Source organism: Lethenteron reissneri, chromosome 40 (genome assembly GCF_015708825.2).
Source record: "Lethenteron reissneri isolate LAM-NWPU_2019-01 chromosome 40, ASM1570882v1, whole genome shotgun sequence".
NCBI classification, from domain to species: Eukaryota; Metazoa; Chordata; class Hyperoartia; order Petromyzontiformes; family Petromyzontidae; genus Lethenteron; species Lethenteron reissneri.
In genome coordinates this window covers 10,756,554-10,773,665 of record NC_083818.1, presented here as the reverse complement: position 1 = coordinate 10,773,665, position 17,112 = coordinate 10,756,554, and the positions used below count along the sequence as shown (strand labels likewise).

At 44.2% G+C, this 17,112-nt stretch overlaps 1 protein-coding gene across 1 annotated transcript in view; it reads left to right on the top strand.

The window, feature by feature from the left end:
- The window catches only part of LOC133352473 (multiple epidermal growth factor-like domains protein 6), a 272,185-nt gene that overhangs the window by 67,583 nt on the left and 187,490 nt on the right, over window positions 1–17,112 (top strand). Inside the window, exon 4 of the mRNA XM_061568137.1 lies at window positions 2,763–2,867. Coding sequence (XP_061424121.1) covers window positions 2,763–2,867 — 105 coding nt within the window. The remainder of the gene's footprint in view (window positions 1–2,762; window positions 2,868–17,112) is intronic.

The window sequence follows — 17,112 nt, the reverse complement described above, 5'->3', positions numbered from 1 at the left end:
TATGTACAGTGCAAAAGAAGTTCAACATACATACAAGATAGTAATGATGAAAAAAACGAAATCAAGCCAGAGCCAACTGAGATGTAAGCGTGTCTTTTGCAAAGCAGGAATTATACAATTAAGGGCAGCATGGTGACACAATGCTTATACCACACATTGAGAAAGGCCTGGGTTCAATCCCTTAATTGGGCGCAGTTTTGTTGCGTGGAGTTTGTCTGTTCGACCCTCTGTTCTTCACGGGGTTTCCTCCGGGTTTTCCCGCTTCCTCCCGTTGCTAAAATAAAATCAGCCAACGTAACTGGAGATGGCCAAGACATGCCAATGCTGAAACATCACCTGCAAATTTCTCAATTTGTGATTCAACGTAGGCTCCACAGACGACTTGGTAGGACCCTTCTGAAAAAGAGTCTTGAGACTCAGTGAGGCTTTCCTGGGGAAACTAGCAAAATGACGTTGATAAAAATGTACTTCGATACTAAGACGTGATAGAATAATTTGATGAATATAACAGGGCCACATTTATGTTCTGCTTTAATAAGGTCACGGCGAGGTCTGCAACATGCTGATGGCCCACTCTGCACGCTATATTTATATTCTGTTGCATTCATTGTACAAACACACTGAATATGCATAGATTTGTATGCATATTTATTAACAAAAATAACAATTGTGTTTCATAAATGAATGGTGTTTTTCATCAACACTCGATTGCGGGAGGGAGGAGGTGGGAGGGGGGCCCAACTCCACGCTGCTGGGTAGGGGCTGCGTTAATGCACAAAGCATCTGCTCTGTACGCCGTGGAAACAATGGGCCCGTGGCCTGTTGCCACCTGAGGAAAACTTAAGCCAGGATGGAGACGCAAAGTCAACAGTTGGCTCTGCGGAGCGATCGACCAAAACCAACGAAACACACGGACACAAAAAAGGGGCAGTAGCTGCAACATTCTTAGTACAGATCGCGAGGATTCCCGACTTATTTTCTGATTGTACCAAGCAAAATATTAATCAGAATTAACGAACGATCAGCAATGCACATTCGTCATTGGTTTGCTCCCAGAGTTGACGTGCGCCGAAAGGCAGAGAGGATGGTTTTAATTCACAGCGTTTTAATGCGTTTATAAATTCGTATGAAAATCACAATGCTAGGAATGCAGGAGTGCGATTGGTTTTAAGATAAAATCCTACGAGGATAAAATGTTATCATAACTTCGGATTCCAACAAATAAGAAGCACACTCACAGTCATTACAGTGGCTCCATTTAGCATCTAACGTCAGTGAACGTTATCTGTCTGTTCTCGTGAGTATTCGTAGCTGATATGCATGTTTAGTAGACAACAAGTAGCCAACTGTACTAACCATGCGTAATGTTTATGGGGAGCAGGTCGTGTTAGTCCACTGCGCTACGAACCGAACAGCCGCAGTTCGATTCCGAGCCATGGCTAACATCAGCGATGAGTGATATCTGAACCGATCAGCACTGACAAGCGTGGGGAAGTATGGTCAACAACAAGCGCCATTAGACACTAAGTGGCAGTGACGTCACCGCGGCGCTTGTGCCAGGCTATGTGCACTTTAAGGCCACGTGAAATGTCGAACGCTCAGCTGGAAGGAGGTCACGGGGCAGACCCAGGTGCCATGGGTCGACTGACTGAGATGACTGGCCGATGCACTACCTGTGCACCCTACTGTATCAACTTTGTGTGTTTTAGTCGCCCAGCGCTCCGCTCGTTGTTGTGAGCGTCGCTCTTCTGCCCTCCGTTGTTGCTGGAGAGCGACTGCCTCCAACTGCCCAGTAGAAGCAGCGTCCTTCACGAGCCTCCCTACACCGTCCATGACCAACAACAGCGTGGGGAGGACCTTCGCCAGCAGTGGACTGTCAAAGTGCTCTTTGCCATATCAACAATATTTTGACCTCGGGACATAACTTTAGTTTCATTTCATATTTTCCGGAATTTGTATTTGTCTGTTGCTTCATCAAATACACTTATGATGAAGGGTTCGATTAATGTTATTGCCAAACATATATATATATATTACATTCTAATTGCAGTGTTACTTATACATTTGGGCTGGGATAATACATTGGAATATCCATGAATGTAGTCGTTGCTTTGTGATCCAACTACTTCACGTCGTTGCAAATCTCTTGGCAAATGTGACGTGAGCAATTTATTACAATGGCGGTTTAAATTTAATTGGACCAAGTTAGATTTGGGCACGGACACTTTAGTTCACCAATAACAAATGCCAAACAGTTTCAATGTAGTCACATTTTCAGTGTTGTGTCTGTGCATTAGCCCATGCCTATTACACGTTTCACTCGAACCTAAACTCCTGCTGAGGATGCTGCAGTGGTGTAACGATTAGCACGCTGGGCGTCCAGTGAGATCGCTGATCCGATTTGATTTCCCCGGAGCAGCAGATGAAGCAATGGGCACGTCTCGTAAATCATTCTGTCTCTGTCTACCAAGCCATAATAAATGGGTATATCACAGTTGGTCGATAGGCAGGAGGGCAATGGTAGTGGGGTACTGTACTCCCATCCCTTTCAAGATGTATGTCGAGAAGGAAATGGAAGAGCAGGCCAACGGATTCTCTCTCAAATTATTCTCTTTCGAGAGGCTCTCTGGAGCTCCCTGTGGAGGAGGCCCTTCTGCCAGCAGTAGCTTGAGAAATAAACTACTGGGCTGCACCTTTACTCTTTACCTTATCTTAACTCTTGCTAATGAAATGTTGTGCTTTGTGCGTTGTCTACCCTACAGCCACGTGCAGTGTAGGAGTCTGTTTCAATGGAGGGACATGCTCAACAGACTCCTCCCAACTATGTGACTGCCCGCAGGGATTCCATGGTCCGCGCTGTCAGTACGGTGAGTGGTAAACCCTCGCGATCCTAATTGCTGGCTTCTTGTGACCTATCATCCCTGGACCGTGATGACGAGCGACTCTTTGGAGCCCACGCAAATCATCTCGGTCAACTTTTTTGTTGGGAGAAAAAAAAAACGGGGCAGCTCTGCTTCTAAACGTTTGGACGCGGCCCAAAGTGCTCGCTCTCAACTTTGCGCCGATACCTCGAGCCCGAGAATACAGCGGACCCACCACCGCATCCAACGTCGTCGCCGGTTCACCTCGAGGCCCTGTGACTAAACGGTCAATGCCTTTGCGCTGCGTTCGGGCCCGTCACGCTGCGTTCGGGCCCGTCACGCGTCTCTTGATCCAGGAGCAGAAAGCTCACCCCCCCCCCCCTCTTCTGCATTGTGGGTTACGGTGGAGTAAACTTAGCCCGCCGCTTCTGACCACAAGTTATCTCGGAGAATTAGAACGGACGCCGTAGCAGCAGTGAAGGCGCTCCTGCCGACCTGACTCTTCTGGCTGGCTCTCTCTCCCTCCGTACAAAGAACCCAGAGGCAATGAATAGAGGGCCCTCCGATTAGCACTGTTGGCTACGTAGGGTGAGAAAGAAAGTCAACTTAAATACATATCTCAAAAATTACCGCGAATGTGGGTTTTAATTCATCCACTTTGGTCGATGCATCAGTGCTTCCAGAAAAAGTCAGGCTCATGTGAGCACTGAGGTCGCGCACATTGACTATGTACAGCACTGAGCCAGTGGTGGACATTACACAATCCTATAGGAGGGGGAAGTTTATCCACATGCTGACTTCACCATCAAAGCGATACTCATTTTATCACCCCCGAAGGACTGATGGGCCGAGTGAACGCCTAACCAGTCGTGTTACAATCTTAGGCTATTAATAAATAAGCAAGTCCTTAAAATCTTGTTCCTCCATCTCATCGCAAGAGAGTACGAAGGGGACATTCAGTTTGGTGCAAAACGATTATTCATCTGGAAAACACAAATGTCAAAAGACTTGTGATGTTTGAGAAAACGTGCCAAGAGTGCATGCTTCTGGCCAGGGAAAAAGAACATTTTACAACATCTACAATCATATTACAGAATCGTGCTTTTGGGGATTAGAAACATTGACGATAAGCAGCATTTTAACATTCACATGAGTTTTCTTGCAATAAAAAGAAAGGCACAGTCTTCAGAATGGCTATAAATGGAGTAGACCTAACGACATTAATTCTACAAACGTTTGAGTGAGTTCCATATTGTAAACAAGTAGTTTTTTACATTTATATTTCTTTTTCATGAAAAAATACCTTTGCACTCAATTTGAGTTAGACAAACTAGTGTATACTTTACAACCTAGAACGCAGAAAAGCAGTGCTTATTGTTTTTTGTGTATATATATGAGAATATTAATATCAGCCATGGTCAATCCACTGCTGAATGAAGGCCTTCCCCCAGCCACAATATAACAATCCACCCGTCATCTGCACGCGAGCTGTTTGAAGCTAAACTATTAAACTAAACAATGTGTATTTTACGAGGTAAGGCCCACTGAGCTATATAGTTCTTTATCAGAAGCAACCTGGCCACAAATGCTAGCTCAACGAAGCGGCTTATCATCACGTGGAAGTTTATTGCAGCAGCCAAATACTCCAAACGCGTGTTTCTAACTGTGGAGGGAAAAACCGGAGGAGCTGGAGAAAAATCCACGCGACCACGGGGAGAGAGACTTTGACTTTTAAACAACTTTAATTGCCGCCAGCAGCAACAGCACTGGAGGCGATTTCGATTCGAAATACACAGTCACCAGCAAACAAATGAAAATAAACGCTACAAATCCACGCGCTGTGGCGCTACAAGCACTGCGCACAACACAAAAGAAAAGTCACGTGGCTGTGGTGGTCATCGCGCACGCCACGGTGACGAGCAAGCACTTCAGAAGGTGAACATGAGGGTGCCGTGCACGCTGGTACAGAGGGAGAGAGAGACACGCAAACTCCAAATATACAGAAGGCTTCAAGGTCGGGATCGAACCCACGACCTCCTGTAGACCAGGCGAGGTAGTCACTGCTGCACCCTTTTCATCGCTCCGTCTATATTTGTTTGACCATCGGCCCGCCATCTCTTCCAGTAATGTCTACTTCCAACACCGACTTTACTCTTCTTGACACCTTGAATGATATATTCAACCGGCACATGTTCCCTCATCGACGTTCACTCTTTACGTCTCTCCGTACACGCATGCTTAAATGTAAAAGACGAAAAAAAGTATACTTTAGGTCATATATAGTCGCTGATATTGGTAAAGGAAATAACGTGGTGGTGACCTGAGGCTTGCTGTAAAAACATAGAGAAAACCCGAGTAGACTCATGCAAGACGCACCGCTGCGTGGGGATGGGAACCCGTGAGCAACGCTCGTAAAATAACGATAGACCAGGGAGTTAAATACGCAGATGGGGGCAATCTAAGGATACACGGGACAATGAAATCCGTGTGCGTGTGGAGTGAAATGGATTGCAGCTGCACAGAACGGGACGAGAGTGGGCGGCGTCAGGCAGAGGGGAGTGAGTTCGTTGAGCACGGGGGCACGGAGAGAGGCTGACGACGCTGATGATGAACACAAACGTTCAAGAATTCCAGGCTTCAGCGGTGCACCGTCAGAGTCAACGGATGAGATACGCAGTGATTGATTCCAGTATGTGCTCTTTTGAGTCAGTCTATCAAATTGGTGAACATAAACACGATATAACAGTTATATGTTCTGGTTGCCGTACACGTACACACACGCAAAAACATGCATCCTCCCACAGATGGATGTGGAGACTCAGAGGAGATACTTGAGGTCCAGATATAACTAATTGGCTGAGATATACATCACTGGTTTGTCATGCTCCCACACACATGGGGTTAGCAGGACACCAGAAGACTGAACACAGGATATTTAAGGGGGGGGGGGGGGGAGCTTATCATCTTGAACGGATGCATAACTTCGAATTCATAGCACAGAGAGTAAAAACAAAAAACAATCCATACAGAACAGCGTGTTTCCAAAATAAGTCAAAGTGAATTCCGGCTCAAATGAACGGCGAGGTGGTGATCTTCTCTTGTTACATAACACCGAGTCAGTGGTTGGACATCTGTTGAAGAAGAGCTTCATAGCTCATAAAATTTTCCAGGATAAATGAACATTCTGATTCTAAACCTGAGATTCAGTTGAAAATCCTCATTCCTATGACGGGGGATGAGTCTATCCAAAGGCTAACCACACAGTGGTATTGATTGTGTTAGTCCGAGATGAATGACAGGTTGAGTCGCTGCGCAACCAGGAATTGAACTCGAAACCTTCCACTTGCGAGACGGCCGCTCTACCACTTGAGCCACCTATCCTGTATTAACTATTCATGTGGACTTGGAGGAGTGTATATTTATTTTATCACTATCATTCGCATTGTCCAAGTTTGTTATTGAAGAAGAGCCTTGCAGTCCAAAACGAACCATGACCTGGCTTTTCCGTAAAATATATTTTTTAGGGTTAGATCGCATAATATAAATGTGTCGTTAAACTCGCCACCACCCGACACAGCCAATTAGTGAGGTTTGTCACTTAAACAAAACATGCCAGTTCGTTACTAGTACAGCACACCTGTGTGTTGGAGAGGTAAACCCACAACGTTTACAATTCGAGTACGACACTTTGCCGGTAAATTACAACCAGCATCATCAGGCGACAGCCAGCGTTGCGGAGAAATCCTATTTCGCTCTTAAATAGTCCAAAACAGGAAAATAACCTGCTTTTCATGAAGTACAATCTTACGTGTATATGTTAAGCTTCTATTCGGCTTATTCCAGCGGTTGCGAGGAAAGTGACTTATCAACCCACCCCAAGCCCCGCCAAAACAATTGAGACCACAAAAGGCAACGTCTTTGCCAAAAAGTGTTTTCAATGAGGAATCGGGTATTTTTCAAGCCTAATTGTGCGCAACACCATCCGCGTTTCTGCTTAACGCACGCCGTCAGTTGGACGCATGAGAGAGAGAGAGCTGGGAGTGCTGGGTTGGGAGCGTTCGGAATGTGGGGGGGGGGGGGGTGTGGGGAGCACAGTTGCTGAATTTGCAATGAGCTACGCCGCTGCGTCTTCGTCAGGGCTTTACATTTCAGGGTCATTAAAGCCCTCGGTGTGCATCGGCACAATTAATCGTGTGACCATTGACACCGGAGGCCGAGGTTAAGTTATTAGAAAAGGTCTGGCCTTTTTCGAGGAGCTTTTTGCTACCTGCTTCTTTATTATTTTACTTGCAATTATTGATGGACTCCGTTGACGAAAGAACCTCGAATTAAATGAGGGAAAACCCTTTCTGTCTTATGGTAACCGCAACTACCAAAATATTATGTAACCGTTCATTATTTATTTGATCCATTATGGAATTATAAACACAAACGTTCACTCGTTATTGGTGAAGCTCAAATCTGACAAAAATTGTCAAAACCATAACTTTTGTCATGATTCCATATTTTATACGTCAAGTAAATGTATGCACATTATGATCATCCATTTGGCTGGCGGTCATTAAAGGTGTATTTTTTTTATGATGTCACTCACGACTGATCCTAAGTCTTGGCCGGGAATCGAACTGGGGTCGCTGGGTGCATAGCACGGTGCACTAGACATTCTACCAGAACTAGTGCTGCCCTCCGCTTTCTTCTTCACCAACCGGCAATGACCAGCGTGGCGAAGTATGGCAAAAAGACACCCATCAGCAAAGTAACATAACCTGGGGAGGCTTTCATTCATTCGGTTGTTGGATAATGGTTCTAAATTATTCGTTAATTCTTAATGACTCAAGCGAGTTGTACTGTTTTGCACAGAGCACAGAGCTGTCAGAATAAAATTAAGGTGTAGATATAGCCAACATATCCCAAAGGAAGCATTCTATAGTGGCTTGTTTTTTTATGATTTTATTGTATCCCATAACATCTGCAACCGCACACATGCCTGGACACAAGGCGTCGTGAGCCGCAATGTGTTTCATGAAAGTCCTTCAGGACCTCATAGGAAATTTCAAACTCCTTTAGGGTTCTCTTGACTTCTTTAGTGATTCCTACAAATATGAAGCTACCCAGGCTCTTAGAAAAAAAACAAAAACCCCATTTTTCTCTGCTTGAAGAATGTTACGCCTATTTTGAGGCCAACCCCAGAATACCCATTATGCCAGGTATGCAAGTGCCTTATTTTCCACCTCTCCATACGACCAAACCCAGGGCAGTATGGCCTCCAGCCATCAGCACCAAAAACAATGTTGGCGCTGATGATAATGATGATCTCAGAGCCAGACAGGAACCCTAGTAAGTCAAAGCAAGCCTCTTACCTATGGGACCAAGGCTTTCAAAGGGCGCGGTGACAGAAGAAGCCGAAGGGAATCGAAAAGGTCCAACATAGGGCTACAAGAGTGATTTGAAATCTGGCCCTGTTCAGAGATCATTCTGAAGTGCCGAAGGAAGTGACCTCACCCACGATGAATGCCTCCCCATTCCAAGCGGGGTTTCTGGGTGCTCATTTAACCATACTGCAGCATTCCGGTCTGTTCGGGTTAGTGAAGTGGTCTCATCACGTTTGCTAATCGAAATCATATCGAATGCCAATGTACTTTTAGGGTGATGGAACGATTGAGATGGAACAGAGAGATAGATATTAGAAAAAAAACGGTGCAAATAATATTGAAAAGAAAAAGTCTTGATTGATGAATCGAGCCAGTTGAAACAACAGGCGTGTTTATTAAACCTTCCTCCCGCCTTTGTCCACTCGGCAGTGGAATTGAGTTCCTCACAGTTGGTCGATCGACAGGTCGCGGTGTGGCGAGGGTAACACATGGCTACTCCCAACTCTTCCAAAATGTCTGGTCAACGGGGAAGTATCAACTTAATTTGAAGCTTTCGTGACTGCAGGAATCCATACTCTTTGGTTGTTTCGGTAAAGTCGCGTAGGTATACATTTAATTTAATTTTATACCTACGTTACTTTACCAAAAGAACCAAAGAGTATAGACTCAATATTTTCCATAGTTAGATCGAGTGGAGGCCCTTCTGCCAGCCGTGGTTTGAGAGAGCAATTGCAAGGTCCGTTCCTCTATCTCTACCGTGGATAATTTTTTTAAAACAGCCCAAGCTAAATTACATTTCATGATCTCCTAAGAGTGCTATCACATTCCGGCAGGATCTTCCACGGTGTATTGGAATAACTCTGACATTTCTTGTGCAGGGTATTAATCTATTTACATTGCCGAATTATGGCTAAATCTCTGCGACACCACTGCACGTGGGTGCTGGGTTATCACGCGCATTATTGAAAGTGCGCAAGAATCTGGGGAACGCTTGGATAGGAATACACGCTGCCTTGTTTTAGAGGCCATCTACAAAGGTCACGGAATAGATTGCTATGCTGTGGGAGATTTAAAAAAATGATATTCCCGTTCATTTTTACGAGTGTCCTGTGAGTGAAATGCCAGAACTCAACCCGGGCCAATGCACCATCACGGATGTGTTCGAAAAACTCTGCGTGGTGATTCATTAATTTTCCTGACCTTCATGAGTCAGTGCCTTTGTCAGGATGGGGACTGGGACATTTCTTTTTTTCTTTTAAATTCCTACAGCATAGCGCTGTCTGGTAAGATAATGATTTAATGCCTGTCTAGTGCTTTGCTACCGTATTAATATGGCAGATGTCCAAGACCAACATATATTTTTGAATCTACTGTAAATTCACCCCAGTGAAAATGCTAAGAAAACACAAATCATTTCACTTACGGCTCGGAGACTTCCAACGGCATTAAACCAGATCCATCCCAGACAATACACTGTCCACATGCATCGTTATCATCATCATTAGTCATGGTCAATCGACAGCAGAACTCTCACAATGCTGCAAAATAATAACTCACTAAGTGCCTGCACGTGAGCTAAATTCATCACCTCCGTGGATGTCTCAGACACGTTCCATTCCTTCCCTGTCACCCGATCATTATTGTTGACCATCGGATATCATTCCTGCTATCGACGAGTTCTGCCCAAGCCCCACTGAATTTTCTTGATTGTTTGATTGAGGTGATGCATCTGCATGTTTTCTAATCCGTATCATCCAGAGTGGTGGACTCAACTCATCACTATTCATGATGGTTGATAAAAAAAAATAGTTAACAGTCATTGTCCTATAGACTGGCTGCTCTCCGCCTTAAGGATTTGGAGTTTCCACCACTGTCTCACGGCCGATGCTTAAGGGCTTATCTGAAGTTCCTATAAAGACATTACATTCTTGTCAAGACACCGATTATTTTTTTTTTAGATTCCGAAGAATAGTTGGCGATTTTACATGGGTTTGCACAGAGCAAGAAAGTAAACAGACTTTTGTATGAACCTCATATGAGAAAATACCATTGTACTTCACCGCAGTGAGTCCATGAACACTTAAACGACAACATGGTACCCTATACAGATAACACCAACATATCCTTTGAGTATTCGTTTCATGGTGGTCAGAGTGAATGGCATATTTTGGCACAGAAGGAAAACATGCGATATCAGATTCATTTTGGGGGGAAAAATTGTTTTGAATACTTGTTTGTTGATGGGTATGCGATAGCTATCCACTGTGCAAGTTTTAGTTGCAGAACAAAAATGTGAAAATAAGTAGAAAACTTTACATCTGGGAGAAAGAGCTTCACAGCTCATCGGATTCCTCCAATATAAATACATATTCTTAGTTTGATTTGATTATACAAGCGGTGTATGCAGACATTATGCCATTCCTATGACTATGCTGTTATTCCACAATGACAAATTACGTCAAAATAAATACACACGGGATGAAATTTAGTGCAAAAGAGGGCTTCCAAAAACGTAATCTGTGGGCAGTGACCATGTGAATAATCTGCATTTTAGTTGGTTGTAATCAATGTCACAGTGTTTTAAAGCATCATCTAATAAAGTTATAATTCTACACATTTGGTGATTGGTATGAGAAATTGAGTTTTATTATCACTGAATTCACCAATTAAAAGTGCAGGATGCTATACAGAAGCATGCGAAAGGAGATTTTTGCGCTATTTGAACTATAGACCCGATTGACTCATTAAATTAAAAAACCAAACGTAACTTGATACACCCATGAAGGCAAAGTTATGACCCAATCTTCCATCGCATGGTTATCAGTAATATTACTCTCGTACACAAAAGGCCATGAGATCAAATCTACGTACGTTCATTTTCTCTCTCTCTCTTTCATGGTTTATAAATCTTTATCCGCATCTCTTTGTACCAAACTCATAGAGGCCTTCATGATTAAGAGATAAAAATCTTATGAGGGCCTGTTGAAAACACTTGGGAAGCCTGCATGAAAACAAATTACACCAATTTAACATTCCGGATATTTGGAAGGCTCGTTGTACAAAGACAAATAAAAGAAAGAAAATTAATTATAGGGATCCTCATTCTCCATCCTGTTTCGCACAGCTTATTATCCGCGCAGGTTGTAGTGCGAGTAAAAACTCCGAATTTATGCAGCCCTGTTATTACCGTTATCAGTGATTATCCTTTTTTTCTCAACATGGATAAATGGAATAACATTCTAGATAATATGATCCATGATATTGGTTTCCCTCCCATTATCACCACGGATGAAGAGAGAGTTCTCCTGTCTTGTGAAAGATGAGCATACCGCGTTTGCAAAACTTGTTGCAACGTAATTGTATGCAACTTTTACAAACTCATGACGATAATGTTCAGCGGCCTATGATATATATATATATGCGCGCGCACACACACGCGCACACACAGTACTCACTGTGGATTCCTTATCGTGCTTTGAAGAGTGAAAACGTAATTAGGAAAAAGACGGAGGAAAATGAGAATGGCTCTGAAGCGAAAAGCGTGATGATTACTTTGACACGGCTATGTTGCTCAGAAGCAAAGGGGGGATTTCCCAACCCTGCAGCTAAACCTGGCTTCAGTAATCGTAAAATTCCCAAAGTAAATATCGCTCACACATTGGCATCCCTGGAGGAGAGGAGAGGGGAGGGGGGGGTAACAGAGGTTTGGTGGTGGGGGGTGGTGTCACTTGGCTCTGGTGTTACGCTAATTAAGGGACCAAAACCCGCGGTGAAGGATGCTGGGAGGCAGGCTCACGTTGGGGCCGGCCCCCCGTCATACCGTGGCATTGACAACCCGCGCAGTGACCACCCTCCACGCAGATTGTTGCCGTCGGTACGTAGCCCAGATCGACGTCGTACGGGTAGGGCCCCGGTGTTGCGATTTGAAAGTGGAGGGACTTACAGTTAGATACACAGCAAGAGAAAAAAAAGAGATAAAAGTTTGAGTTCTGTTTAATATTTTGCATTATTTTATTATTTCCCTTCTACGTGACTTTACCGAAAGAACTAAGGATATTTCATTCAAGCTGTTTATTCTACGAAGGGTCTGCCACGAAGTTTGTCTGGCGCACTCACATCTAATATCAACCCTCACAACGTGAATCACATGTTTTCTGGTCTGGTTATTCAGCATCGGTAATTACATTTCAGCGTTGAATGCGCTCGTGTGGTCGCGGTTGTAACTCAAGCATACGTTCCCGTATCCGCTCACTGCCCAACTCTGAACGATCGCGAGGGTGAAACGCTTCACACCTCCAACACCGCGAACTCAACCTCCCTCCGGGGAGAGCAGGCGCGCTGCGCAAAATACTTTCTCACGTTTGTAGCAGCCGCAGGGACAACGGCGGTGCTTTACAATTGAAATAAACATCAGGAACAGAGCTCTCTGTTGTGCCATGTGTGGTTCGGCATGATGTCCGACGTTTTAGTCCACGTGCTGGGTGCTTCTTCAAGGAACCTGAAATTAGCAGCTTCTCCTTATCCCATGATTATGGAGCATTGCTGCCAGCTGCTGTTGGCGCCTGGTGTAGTCCGGCCAATGTTGTCCATTTACTTCGTCTGGGAGGAAGTCTGAATAAGCTCCCGGCAGCGTAGAGTAAAACGTCGGACATCGTGCCCGAACAACACTCGTTAAGACTCATCGGAGAGCTATGCAGCGCGACTGCTCACACCTACGCAGTGGTAATCAGGGGCATGTTTATTAGCACGCAGCCGCTTGCAATCGCACAATCTTGCCGTATTTACTTTGGAATGTTCCAGTTTCTAAAAGATTTTCGTGAAATATTCAAACTCCCACTTGCTCAGGCGGAACCCGCTTAGCATCGCGCGTGCGTCTTATCGTCGACGCGGAACGACGCCGCGCATGCCTCTGTTGGTTTCGCTCAGATCCACACGTGGCCGCCTATCACCAGGGAACATTCCACCCCTCCCTCCCTTCCTCCCTTCCCCCTTCCCCAGTGCAGTGCAGGTAATGTTTTGTTGGTGAAATTTAAGCGAGTGCTCCGTCAGCGAGGTGCACCGTGAGACCTTTTTTTTTTTTGACGCGACAGTTTCGCCTTTGAACCCTTGTCAGCTGCCGAGTACCACAACGTACAGGGAGGCCTTGTCAACTGCTCGGCGATTCAGATAATGCTTTAATTTCTTAGCATGGGGTCAGAGGTACAGAGAAAGGGTCGGGGGGGGGGGCGCTTAACTTAATATTTTAATAATCACCACGGTGTACGTGGCAGTCCGGCTCAATACTGGCGTCTTAAATATTTTAAAACGACTGCCTTAGTTTTCTTCAATGGCCGTGTTTCAAGCCTTTAACAATTTTTATATATTTTTATTAAAATAGAACATTGATCTGTGTTTAACATATGGGGAATGTTTTTTGGCCTTCATGAAGAATCTAACAGGACTGGCTGATTTTTAAGAATGAGGCCTGTTGATGAAGTGGCTATGAACGATAAACAATTATGATGCGGTCACCTATGATGGGTCCAATACTTGATCCACATGATCCCTCTTCGTTTTATTTTGGTTAGGCCATGGAGTAGTTTTATGCCAAATTTTTGTCATTAACCGCCAACGATCCAACACGATTGTCACGTTTACAAATATGTAATTTACGAGTACCAATGTATTGATCAAATTCTCGCCAATAAGGCTCATTTGGTGACTTAACACTTTCCATGACTGAATTTAACATCGATATACATTTTGATGATCTAATTTGTATTGTTTCCATCATATTCATAACAACCTTGCTCACTTCATTTCACCAAAGTGTAAAATCAAACGTCATTTGCAAGGACCATGAATGATAGATTTCCACGAGCATTCTTCTTTAACTACGGTTGCTGATTACAACCCCAAAAAGGCCCCACACGCCAAGCCGCCAGCAACAAACAGCACTACTCAAGGTGCAATCACCTGTGATGCAATCATCGCCAACGTAAGATTCCATTTTATTTATTCTATTAAAATTTAATTTATTATTCTATACAAATTTAATTCAATAATTTTTTTATTGTGAATCGATCAGTACTTTATGCTAATTGGCGGTGTGCAGCGATAGTTGATCGGCTTGGCTGCTTTAAAAAAAATCTGGGCGCTGAAAGGTTCATAGAGAACCGTCAAGGCAGCTTGATCAACGATGTCTTTGCCAGCTCAGCAGTCAATGAGTGCGCTGGTTTTTGCCAAGTGGGCAGACCCCCGCTTGTCTTTCTCCAACCCGTTTCGAGTCCAGCCTGCAGAGCGTAGAATAATTAATCTCCTTTGCAGGAAGGAAGGTGGCGGTCAGCATTGTGCACAGATCCCATGTCTGTGTCTTGAGTGGAAGGTGTCCTCCAGGTGGCTCAGCAGGTGACAGAACTGAGCTGGTACTGCTGTAGGGTTGAATCTGGGTTTCAAGTCACCCGTGATTAAATCACATTCTCCAGGGAAGGCAGCTGATGGTCTCAGCCTGTTCACCAACGACTGCATATGGCAGAAAGTGTGCGCTTGGGCTGTTGGACACGAAAAGTCACTTATCGGAAGTAGTTCTGTGAAATCTGATTCCGCGGGCCATCCCCTAACACACAGGGTTATGCACTGCTGTTAGAGTTCTGAGTCAGCACATTTTCACATCGCTGCTTTTTGCCTATATGAGAATTGTAATAATATTTGAAACAAGAATAATACATATGCATCACTGCAGCACTTGCAAGCAAAGATATCTGCATTGTGTAGCAAAAAGGTGCAGGAGCAGCCATGCAATTGCTCGCTCATACACACTGATGGTAGATGGTCCTCCGCTAAAGGGAGCTCTAGAGAGCCCCTCTCGAGGTTATTTGGTCTACTCTTCCACACTGGGTAGAAATATTGGAAGAGGTGAGAGTACCTAAACTTACGCCACCACACGCGACCCGCCGATAGACTAACTGCGTCATACCCAATGACATTGCCCGGTGAATTGAATAAACTTGCCCATTGTTTCAGCTGCTGCTCCTTTGGGATTCAGAACTTGCTACGGATTGCGAATCCACCGTGCTCAACCATTTTGCCATGGCAGGCCACCCCCCCTCCCCCCCACATCTTTAGCGGTTCACGTGATATTGCCTACTTAACAATTTGGCAAGCTGGAAAGGGAATATGAAATTAGAAGGCCAAAGGGTTATATTTTTCCCGATTTGGCTGCATCTCTCAACAGGCTGGTGCCCACAGCAATGGCACTTTGCCAGCTTCTTTGAGTCTCTGGCTGCCGGCTCCCTGGCAGAAGGCACGGGAAGATTACCAGTAACACCTTCTGAATGCAAAGGGTGCTTTTACGTCTAAAGTTGCTGATAGTCCGAGCCAAGTTTACGATAAATTTGGGGGGAAGGGGGGGATAAATGAAGATTGAAATCGCTGATGCTAAAGGCATATTCTCTGGTTTTAATAACTGAGATGGACAGAAGTGGTTTGCTTTTTGTGCAGCTATGAATAAGTGAGTGCATAAAAAAAGAATAACCCCAGCAAAACATAAGCTGTTTGTGTATACATGTTTTTTTTGCCAATTATAATGTATTCTCTGGTTCATGAGACGCTCCATGAATTAAGACGCACCCCAAAATATCCTCTGAAAGTGGGAAACAAGGGTGTAAAGTATGAAGTACAAAACATCGATTAGACCCTGGGAAAGAACGTGCATCTTATAAGCCAAAGAATATGGTAGTATTTCATGTAAAACAGTATTAAAAACCCACATGTATATCCATTAGTGTGCATTTTCACTTGCAATCATAATTGATATGAAATTTTGAATGTGTTATGTAAGTGCTTACATTTTGGCATTATTCCAATTGAAATGTATCTAATCACAAAAGAAAAAAAAACAACGAAATGTGGTAACTATTAAATACAGTTTCAAGCCATTAGATCCCTTCGTTTTATTCAACCGAGTGGAAGTTTTACAATCGTTGACCTCATACATTTTATTATTTTCTGAAACCCATTGAGAGTTAAATTGATGCACCATGAGAGCTTAATGTAGGTCAGAAGTTGAAAATAAACAATCACAAACACTGTATGGACTTGAATATAGAGCATAGCTAAACTAACGATGGCCCTCTTGCCAAGTATTGTAAAGAATACAGGAAAGCCAAGATCAGGGACTGCTGACACTCCACAATTCATGCAACATTAATTCATTTCTGGAATGCATATATTAATTATGTTATAGCCTAAAGCCATGCCTAATAAACCTAGTCCCTGAAATCTCCCGAATATCCAGCTTTTTTATCTACCAATTAATTCATTCATGCATGCATGTGCAAGGAGGGGATGACGCCATGGTGTAATGGTTAGCAAGCTTGACTTGCAATCCAGTGGTAGCATGTACATTCTCCCAGCGTGGCAGTTGAAACAATTTTCCACATTTTTTAAATTTCCCCTGCCTCTCACCCCCCATCAGTATAAATGGGCCGCCAGTTTGCAGACCAGTGGGTCACTAAGACATCTGGCCTTTGTGGAAGATAGGCCAAATACCCTCGAGCGTGCCTCTATATGGACCCCTCGAATAGGAAGCCTTCTCATCAGCAGTGGCCTATGCAAATCAATTTCAGGGCTGCACATTCACCTTCACTCGAATGCAATTAACTCATCGCACAGCTTGGGCTGAAATATCTGTTCAAAAGTCACTCGATGCATAATTGCTGCTGCATTGTTTGTAACGCGGTGAGGCTGGGCGAGTGGCTGGTATTGCTCAGGATGCAGAGCTACACACGCGACATTGTAGATGCCTCCGAGCAGCAGCTGCCCTTTTTCAGGCCAGTGTCTGGCACTAATGACTTTGAGAGCAGGTGGCAGGCTTTCAAACCTTGCGTCAAGACAGTTGT